Genomic DNA, 10,063 nt, shown 5'->3' with positions numbered 1-10,063 from the left:
TTTGCTCTCCTGCTGTCTTTGCTCTGCCATCTTCTAACTTCTAGGTTAGTGATAGAAATATTTGATGCAGGGCCTCTGGGTGGCTCCGTCAGTTAAGTACCCGAGTCTTGATTTTGGCTCAGGTCATGATCTCCTGGTTGGTGGGTTCATGAACTCAAGCCCTGCCAGGGGCTCTGGGCTGACAGCTTGGAGCTTGCTTGGGATTCTCTGTCTCCCTCTCTCTGCCCCTCCTCTGCTCATTCTCTCTCTTTCTCTCTCTCTCTCTTTCTCTCTCTCTCTCTCTTAAAATAAAAAAAACCTTTAAAGGAATCGGATGCAAGTATGATTTTTTTTGCTCATTATTGTTAAGTAATTTCTCATGATTGATGCAAACTTGCACACTTGGGTTTCTTGTCGTTGCCCGTTGTTTTGTTTGATTTTGGTGTCATTTGCAGGATTTAGCCCCCAACTCTTTTTAGTTTTCCCAGGACCTCAATGAGCCCTTTCTATCTGCAAGTTTGAGCCTTTCATTTTAAACCCTGATTTTTCCTTTTCAGTGACCGCCCATCCTTCCATCGGGTCTTTATTCTTTCTCCGAATTGGCCCCTTCGGTCCTTGAATCGGTTCTCCGGGACCTCTGTGCTTTTCCTCACGGACTGCAGCTTTTCGTCTGTTTGCTCTGCGTTGTGTCTACTTGGCCTTCCAAACATCCAGTTCTTAACCTCAACACGGACTCTCAACTCGCAGTTCCCTGCAGACTTTTTAAACGTGGAAACCATGTTATTGTAATAACAAGGAGACTTAAGAAAAAATTAATGTTTATTCTTGAGAAAGAGAGAGAGCGAGCACAAGCAGGGGTGGGGCAGGGACACACAGAGAGAGAGGATCTGCAGCAGGCTCTGCACGGACACCAATGAGCCCATGCGGGACTCGAACTCACGAACCGCGAAATCATGACCCGAGCCCAAGTCCGGCTCTCCATTGACTGAGCCGCCCAGGCGCCCCGGTAACAAGAAGCCTTTGAATCCTGCAATTCGATCTGCAATTCTTTCCTTGTGGAGGTTAAGTTGCCGTAACCACGGCCACAGCACGCCCTAGGGTGACAGCAGTCCTCTCCGTTGGTCAGGGACCCTGTGACCTGAAAGCTGCCATCGCCCTGCGGGGGCCCTGGGAAATCACCTCTGAGCACCCAGCCGTTGGCATCCTTACCCTTGGGGGGCCCCGAATAGGAAGGAGCCCAGCCTCTGCGTGAGTCTCCCACAGTCTCCCTGGCCTCTGAGATTATCCCCCTGTGACTACACTGGAGTGCCGATGTCTCCCCTCCTCCCAGGACTACTTGGGTGGCGGGTGGAAGCCACAGGCCCCCCCTGGGCCCCCTGCCCCCAGTTCAGAACTTTAGGCCTGGCCTCGGGCCTCAGCGCCAGTGATCCCTTGAGTCTCATTAATCTCCGAGTTGAACACTACCCTGCTCTTTCCTCCTAAACCTGGCGGAGCCCGAAGCTCTGCGGAAAGCAGGCCTCTGGGCTAGGCCTGTTGGCGGGCTTCCAGCCAGGCTGTGCTTTGCACACAGGGGGTGGGGGCAGAGCTGGAAAGAGGGGCTGCTGAGGCACTGTCCCCGCAGCTCTGGGAGGGAGGCTTCCTCAGGACAAGGAACGAGGCCCGGAGAATTTGAAACACAAGGCCGATGACAGGAATCTAGAAAAACACAATGCATCCCAAGGGAAAAAAAAAAAAATGATGGATGTGAGGGACTAGGAAGCAGCAAATTAGGTAGAGTTTGAGACGGGAGCGAGAGGGGAGGAAAAGTGTAGCACAAACTGGTGAGGAGGTCCACCCTGGGGGTCAGGGAGGAAGAGTGCTGTGGCCAGGGAGGTCCAGGGACCTAGGAGACGAGGTGGTGAGATCACATTTTCCATTCACAAAGTTTAGTCTGGGAGGGATGCCTTTGGGCAGACAATATGCGGGAGAACACGGGCTCTTGAATTAGGGTATATATATTATATAAATATTTATTTATATTTAATGCATACACATCTATTTATATTTATTTGTATATTTATATTTATTATATACAAATGTTTGTTTTTATTTGTTTCTTTATTTACATACATTTATATTTATTTCAGGGGACGATACATATAACATCACTTTGAGACACGGGACGTTACGTATAACATCAGGTTACATATAACATGAGAGACACAGTGTTCTCTTGATCTCATATGTAATTTACAGAATTCTTAGAGGACCGCTATGGTAAAGAAAAAAAGCACCAAACACGTGGTGGGCATGAAGTGAAGGCTATATTTCTTGCGCTTGTCTGTTACTACGAGATCACAGATTCCTTGAAAACAAAAACATCCCTGGATCCCTGAAACTTAGCATACTGCAGCCTGAAAACTGTCTTTGCAGTGCAGGAGGGAGTCATTTGGAATACAGAATCGGTAGAAGGGGTGCCTAGCGTAGGCAACAGGTGGTATAGTAAGAAAGAGGGGGGAGAAAGCTCTAAGCCCTAAAGTAAGGTATCAAACCACGTCCCCTGTGTTCTTTCTATTACTTTACTTTGTTTCTCTATAAAATACAGTATTAAAAAAATTTGGTTTAACATTTATTTAGTTTTGAGAGAGAGAGAGAGAGAGGGAGGGAGGGTCAGACAGAGGGAGACACAGAATCCGAAGCAGCCCCCAGGCTCTGAGCGTCAGACCAGAGCCCGACTTGGGTCTCCAACTCACGAACTGTGAGATCATGACCCGAGCCGAAGTCGGACGCTTAACCAACTGAGCCACTCAGGTGTCCTTCCATAAAATACATTATAAAGCTACATTATAAAACATGCTCAGCCTGCCAGTAATCGAATCATTTCCTAATTCCAGTGCTTCTCTTTCACAATATGAAAGAGGCCCTTTGGCATGTGAGTTATTTTGGTTTCTGAACATTGACTTTATAATTGTTACCATACTGGCTAAAAACACTGATGTGATACAGTTTGCCATGAAGATTACAAGACATTTCCCTGCCTGTCGGTTATCACCCACTAAGGCATTTGGACCTACCTTATGGCAGTGGAGCATTTCTACAAGGATTATAGGGGGTGAGGGGCATTTTAGGAAGAACTGAGATAGGAATGTGGAGGGCGGCTGGACAAGAAAACCCAGCAGGCTGTGAGTCTAGAGGACTTTCTTTCTCAACCAGGTAGGAAAGAGATGAGATGACAGTAAACATAGAACACTGGGAAAAGACTTCAAGAGGTGGCACCATTAGAAAAACTAGCAGTGTTATAATTGTGGTAGAGAAAAGAAGTGGAAAATAAAAATTGAGTGTGGGGCATTCAGGAGAGCTTTCTAGGTAAAAAGGGCATTGGTAAAGACCGGTATTTAGAGGATTGGGTTACTTCTCCAAGGTGCTCAGTTTTCCCTGATTTCGGCTCTCATGAATGGTTTGACCCAAGGGGCCAAGCATGCTTAGGATAAATTAGCACTTAGCTATTGCAAAATCACCAACCCCAGAAAAAAAAAAAAAAAAAAAAAAAAAAAAACACTAGAAGTTTTCTCAACTAATACTAGATAAGCATGGCATTTTCACATACAAAGATCCGTTGATAAGCTGAAAGATGCTGAAGAAAATCTACTTTCCCTGAAGAAAAAAAGCATGAGCTGCGAAGTCACATGGTCCTTATTCTTTCTCCTGACTCTACTGGGTAATCAACGAACAATTCCCAGGTGTCCTCATCTGTGCATTGAACTAATCACATAATATTTGATGATATAATTCAGTAGAGGTCCAAATATAACTTACGCCCCTAAGACATTAGCCAGTATATTAATTGATGCTATTTCTCGGATGTAAAAATGTACTTAACTATGCAAAGTTTTTACAAAAACGACTTAATAGTGGCTTCATAGAAATGGCTTAAACATACATAATATTTACAGTGTATCAATTTGTTAGAACCTACAGCAGTATCTTAATACATTACAAATATATTGTCTGCATCAAAAATTAGTGTATGAATCCAGTGGCTATAAGGAATAATGTTGTTAAACAACATATAGTATTTTATATTCTCAAAAATTAATGACGAGTCTACCTTTATCTTTCAAATGTGGCCTCTTTTTAAAATTGAAGAGTTGAGGGGCACTTGGGTGGCTCAGTAGGTTAGGCGTCTGACTTTAGCTCAGGTCAGGATCTCACTGTTTGTGAGTTGGAGCTCCGCATCAGGCTCTGTGCTGACAGCTCAGAGCCTGGAGCCTGCTTCATAGTCTGTGTCTCCCTGTCTCTCTGCCCCTCCCCTGCTCTCGCTCTGTCTCTCTCTCTCTCTCAACAATAACATTAAAACAATTTTAATAAAAAAATAAAATAAAATAAAATTGAAAAGTTGAAAACATTAGGGTTTTAAAAAACAAGTAAATAAATAGAAAAAAAGAAGAAGGAAAGACATCAAATTTATATAAAAAGCACAATTTATTAATATAAAGGACATAAAGCCGATATGTGTGGTCATTTAAGTTAGAATATGGATACAAACTTTCAAATTGAAGTATCGGTTGCATCAACTTTGGGGGAGACTCAAAGCTAGAGTATTTCTATACCTCAGTAAGCATGAATAAAAAATAGAACAAGTAAAAAATGTATCTTTGATGGGATCGAAATGACAATTTAAACCTAGTCATCTACACACACCTTAGGAGCAGGTGCAGCTTGCAAAGGACAACCTGGTTTTGTTCCTTTGGGGAGCAACTGAAAACCAAGAGATATCATTTTCCTATCCTGTTATTTATATTGAGAAATGCCCAAAGTCTATGGTCAAACGGCTGTTAAAATATTCACACACATATATGATTTCTCATCAAAATGCATCCTCCTCCTACCACAAAAACTTCAGGGGAAAAACAAAATTCCCTTTCCTGACGTCTTCAATGTTTCTCGGACTACAGTTTTATCTTTCTTCTCAGGATAGCCCTGGGAAAGCAGTCTGAATGCAAAGCTCCTCAACAACAGTATCTGCCTTTTAAAAGATATTCATTTAATATACAAGAAAAGAAAGGCCTCTGGGGAAAGAGGATAAAGGAGTTAGGATTTCTAGCTTGAAAAACAGGATATCAGAAAGCCATTTAGCTTCCTTTACACTGCTGATTAAAACCTCCATTTTAACCTTCCGTAGGAATCGCGCGCATTAATTGCTAAGCTGTTTTTACACAATTAATATTAACCTTCTTCAATCTTATCCCCGATTCCCTTGAAAAGCAATAGTTGAGTTTTATTTATTCAGTGTATTGAATCAGTATTTCATTTAAAATAGAACCATATAAGCCTGTCTCTCTTTATGTGAGATACAGACACGCTGATCTCCATACATAACGCCGTGGAGTAGAGAAATCACACTTGTGAAACAAGACAGTCTTTAACAGTGTCATTTTGAAGTAACTGGCGAAAGACAAAGACGCATGAATCATTTTAGAAAACATGTTACTACACTTCCTAGAACAATCAAAGCACGGTGTGTGATATCTCATTCTGCTGAAATAGCTCATAGAAGCCTACATAGCCAAGGCACGGTTCCTGTAATTAGTGTTAGGCAGTTAAGAATGGCAAATCAATGTTCCTTTGGATTCCATTTTTAGAGAACAGCGGTCACTTTAGTCATTGGCATGGCTTTATCGGTCAAGTTAACGACTAGCCACCATACTACACATACTGACTTCTGGAGTACACGCTCGGTGACTTCTTTTCCACGTGATAGCTCTTTTGGGTTGTGCGATGGGAAGGTACGGAGTACCTGTAGCTGCTGCTCTTTTCACCGGCACAGGAGACACAGCAGAACAGTGCCCCTCCAGCAATCAGCACCAGCGCCGTGGTCCAGCCTAGGTAGAGAGCCTCTCCAAGCTCGTGTTTTTGGGCCGTCTCCACTATCGGGTTGTAGAACTCTCTGATGATGGAATTGGCAACCCAGCTCACAGGGATTAGCACCAGGAGACCTGTGACGATGAAGATGATTCCGGCCGTCAGCAAGATGTGACCCTTCACCTTCTCGTCGTCCCCGGTGCACCTGGTGCACTTCATGCCCAGGATGGCAGTCACGAAAGCCAGGCAGGACAGCACGGAAGCAGCACACATGAGCCCTCTGGATGCCTGCAGGTCCGGAGACAGCGCCAGCAGGGAGTCATAGACTTTGCACTGCATTCTGATGTTGGCTTGCCTCACGCAGTTCATCCACAGTCCTTCCCAGAAGTTTTCAAACACCACGATGTTGCTTCCAATGAAGGCAGACACTCTCCACTGAGGCATGATGGTGACGGCCAGCGTGCCCACCATGCCAATGCCACCAAGCACCAGTCCAGCGATCTGCAGGGCGTAGGTGGCCATTATCCTCCGGGATGGGTTTTATCCCACTGGACTCCTGAGCCTGCAGGGTTGCTCTGCAGCAGGTTTCTCTGTGCCTCAGGAGAGAACAAGTTTCCTGTAGTAATGAACCCGGAGCCCAGTGGTTTTTCAAAGAGCTTTCTGGCTACTTCTAGCTAGATTTAATCCAGTGTGGGCTGGCTGAGGTCCCCCCCCCCCCCCACCACGCGTGCGCGAGCACACACACATTGACTAGGACAGGTAAACTTACAAATCAGGTGGGGCAACTTTCCTGGCCAATAAGTGGGGGGGGGGATGGTAACCAGGTGTGTCTAAACCGACAAGAGATACTTGGAATGACTGGCCCTGCACATAAACATTCTTTGTCCTCCGTTTTCCAAGAAGACAGCAGTATGTTTACCCGTGGGCATAATTATGAATGTTTGCACAATCATCGAGAAATGCACCAACCTCTTGCAAACATCAAAGGTGTACTTTGTACAGGTAATTCTGAAAGTCTTTATAAGAGCTGCTGTGATCAAGGTACAAAATAAAATATCTACCTAAGAAGTTGGCTAGGACTGTCAAAATGCCAAAGTGAAAGGAGAGTAGGGGATTGATAGATTGCTCATACCTGGGAAACCACATTCTTTGGGACACATGTGATCCAAGCGGTTGATTTAATTTGTCGACAACTTCAAAGCAAACTCTACCACGGTGAAGTCAGGGAACGCATCGCACCACGGGACAAAATTAAATGAAAGTAATTAAATATACAAGGTTGTCCTCCTCCGTGGCACCGAACACATAGTGTTCGCTTTTGAGCCAGGAAAACTATTTATTGGTATTTTCCTGGTAATCTTGATGTGTAAGAAAAGCATTTGCAAAAACAGTAAATTCATCCACATGATTTTCTTATGTCGCAAGCACTCACAATAGCAGTGGAGGAAGCGATTGATAGGTTTAGCTAATTTTGTGGCTCTATCTTTGCTGCTCTGTCTTCTTAAACTGAAGGAACTAGAATTCTTCAGATGGTACAAGAGTCCTGCATCTATATAAAACACTGATATTTCTATATAAAATATTTACAGGATAAGCTGACTGGGTACACTGAACTGAATTATATTAGGTATTAATTAAACTGGTCTCTAAACTGTTTTTTTTTTAATGTTTATTTATTTTTGGAGAGAGAGAGAGAGAGAGCACAAGCAGGGGAAGAGCAGATAGAGAGGGAGACACAGAATCCGAAACAGGCTCCAGGCTCTGAGCTGTCAGCACAGAGCCTGATGTGGGGCTCGAACCCATGGCAAGGTCATGACCTGAGCTGAAGTCAGACGCTCAACCCACTGAGCCACCCAGGGGCCCCTAAACTAGTCTTTAATACCATGTCCACAGGGGGAGATAGAAGCCCCTAAATGTAAAGCAATTTGAACTGTCTCTTCTCAAAATAATGATGTTAACAATGGTGGTACTGAAATAAACATGCATGCTGATTTGGGAAACCTCCACTAGCAATTTTCTCTGGAGATCGTCTGGACTGTCCTGTCTTTTCAGATTTCAGGCTGCACTTTAATATTATCTTTACATCATAAAACCAGCCTTTTTTTTTTTTTTTTTTTTTACAATTTTACTTCTTCCCTGTTTCCTTGCACTACCTGAAATCTGAGTATGGTGGAAAGTGTTTCTTGTTCACTTATTAAACTCTGAGACTTTAATGGTTCCAAAAAATCTGAGTAGTTTACACACAGGTTCTTGGAACAAAAATGGTGCACGGTAGGGAGGGGAAGAGGAAGATGCCTGAGTGAACTGTCTTGGAAAACCAAATAAAACAAAAAAAGTGGATGGTAGCCCAATTTCTTATTTTATTAGACTGGACAGGTTGAAAGTTAAAAAAAAATTAACACTAGATATTTACAGTAATTTCCTCACTTGTTGACCTGTTAAGGACTAAACCATAGGGTGGTCCTTATGCTGACAGAAATATCTAGCATTTCCTTCTTCAGGCTTGTATCCGGTACGGATTTGTGGTAGAGAGGGAAATAGGTTGATCTTGGAAAAATAATCGGAAATCCATAGTTAAAGAGTTGAAATTAAAACAGCAGGTTTTGTTTTGTTTTGTTTTTTTATCTTTAATTGCCAATCTGGGAAAAGGGAATGACTGATGGACTTGGAAAATGGAAAAGGAATGGCATAGCTTGTTGAATTAATGACAAACCAAATATAAATATATATACATATATGAGAATCAAATCAAAATTTCATTTCCAAGTCATGCATGACATATTTTTAAAAAAATCTTTGTTTACATATTGCTGAATATCCACATAAAATTGGGGAAATTTGAGGGGTGTCTGGGTTGCTCAGTCAGTTAAGCATCCAACTCTTGATTTCTTGATCAGGTCATGATCTCATGGTTTGTGAGTTCAAGCCCCATATCAGGGCTGACAGTGCATAGTCTTCTTGGGATTCCCTCTGTTTCTTTCTCTCTCTCTTCCCCTTCCCCTCTCATGCTCTGTCTCTCTCTATCTCAAAGTAAATAAATAAACTGTAAAAAATGGGAAAATTTGAGACCGAAACAGGAAATTACACATACGAGAGCCTCTGTCTTCATAGGAGGTGCCTCCCAGGTTCCCACTGATGCACCTGTTGGCTTTGTGTACTAGCAAACCTCTCCTCTCTTGAGCACCGAGCTTTACCAGGACCTTATTTCACACAAAAATATTTTCCTTATTTAAAAATATTAATACTTTACCACTAAAATTGTCCTGGCCAAAAGATTAAGATCGGAATGAGAAACCAGCCCTGGGCTCACATTAGAATAATTACGGAGTTAGCTGTCCTAGCAAGAACTAGCCCAGGGCATCCAGAGAGGTTTCTTATCACACAGTGATCCAGTTAACCCCATGATATTTTGAAATAACCGTGCCCTGAAGGTCGTTGGAAATGAGAAAGACAGGAGAAAATAGTAATACCAAGTTTGTAGGGACAGAGGGACCTAAATTCAGAGATTAAACCGTCCAGTTAACTGTTTACCTGCTTTTCTATAATATTATGTCTCTCTGAAATGACTAACTTGCCTGCAAAACTCAGAAAGCAATAATGGTTACAGAATAAACAGATTGATAACTTTTTTTCTGTTCTTTAATTCCGAACTATACGCAACCTACATAGATTATTCTATAATCTGTACTTCCATTTCTATGGAAGAAGCAAAAGATTACCAAGATCCCATGAAAGAAACACACGCTCATGTTGACTCACTATGCTCCCTCTCCAGAGAGCTCTCCCTCTCTCTCTCTCTCTCTCTCTCTCTCTTTTTTTTTTTTTTGGTGTATATTATCAGAAGCATGATTAAGGTTTAGCAATTAAATTTACTAAATTAAATTCAGCCCTGATAACTATATAACACATGCAAATGCTTTCCCTTTATAAATGATAACCCACAATGTCACTGTCAGACTGCCCTTGGTTTTGTCATCCGTATTCCTGCCGCAATCTTCAGCCAACAATCCTTGAGTCTGGGGCTTCTATTAAGTCTTATCACTACTTGAAATAATCTTTGCTTCTGCCAAATAAAGCAGTTGCCAATTTCTATTGTTTTGTGGATTTGCTTTTGTATTTATTTTTCTCTGTTGTGTTGACAGTTTTCAACCGGTATTTATTTTTAATTACTTCTCACTGTCCATTAACTGTACTTGGCTGATCACCTTGTCCTGAGAAAACAAGTGAACGTATCAATAGATCT

At 42.4% G+C, this 10,063-nt stretch overlaps 1 protein-coding gene across 1 annotated transcript; it reads right to left on the bottom strand.

Moving 5' to 3' along the window:
- Positions 1 to 4,439: 4,439 nt before the first annotated feature.
- On the bottom strand, positions 4,440 to 6,471 carry CLDN8 (claudin 8). The gene has a single exon (XM_042955734.1). It carries the CDS (start codon positions 6,340 to 6,342, stop codon positions 5,665 to 5,667), a length of 678 nt encoding a protein of 225 aa, XP_042811668.1. The 5' UTR covers positions 6,343 to 6,471; the 3' UTR covers positions 4,440 to 5,664.
- Between the last annotated feature and the right edge of the window lie 3,592 nt (positions 6,472 to 10,063).

The sequence above is a fragment of the Panthera leo genome, chromosome C2 (assembly GCF_018350215.1).
Source record: "Panthera leo isolate Ple1 chromosome C2, P.leo_Ple1_pat1.1, whole genome shotgun sequence".
Classification (NCBI taxonomy): domain Eukaryota; kingdom Metazoa; phylum Chordata; class Mammalia; order Carnivora; family Felidae; genus Panthera; species Panthera leo.
This window is presented reverse-complemented; position numbering and strand designations above follow the sequence as displayed.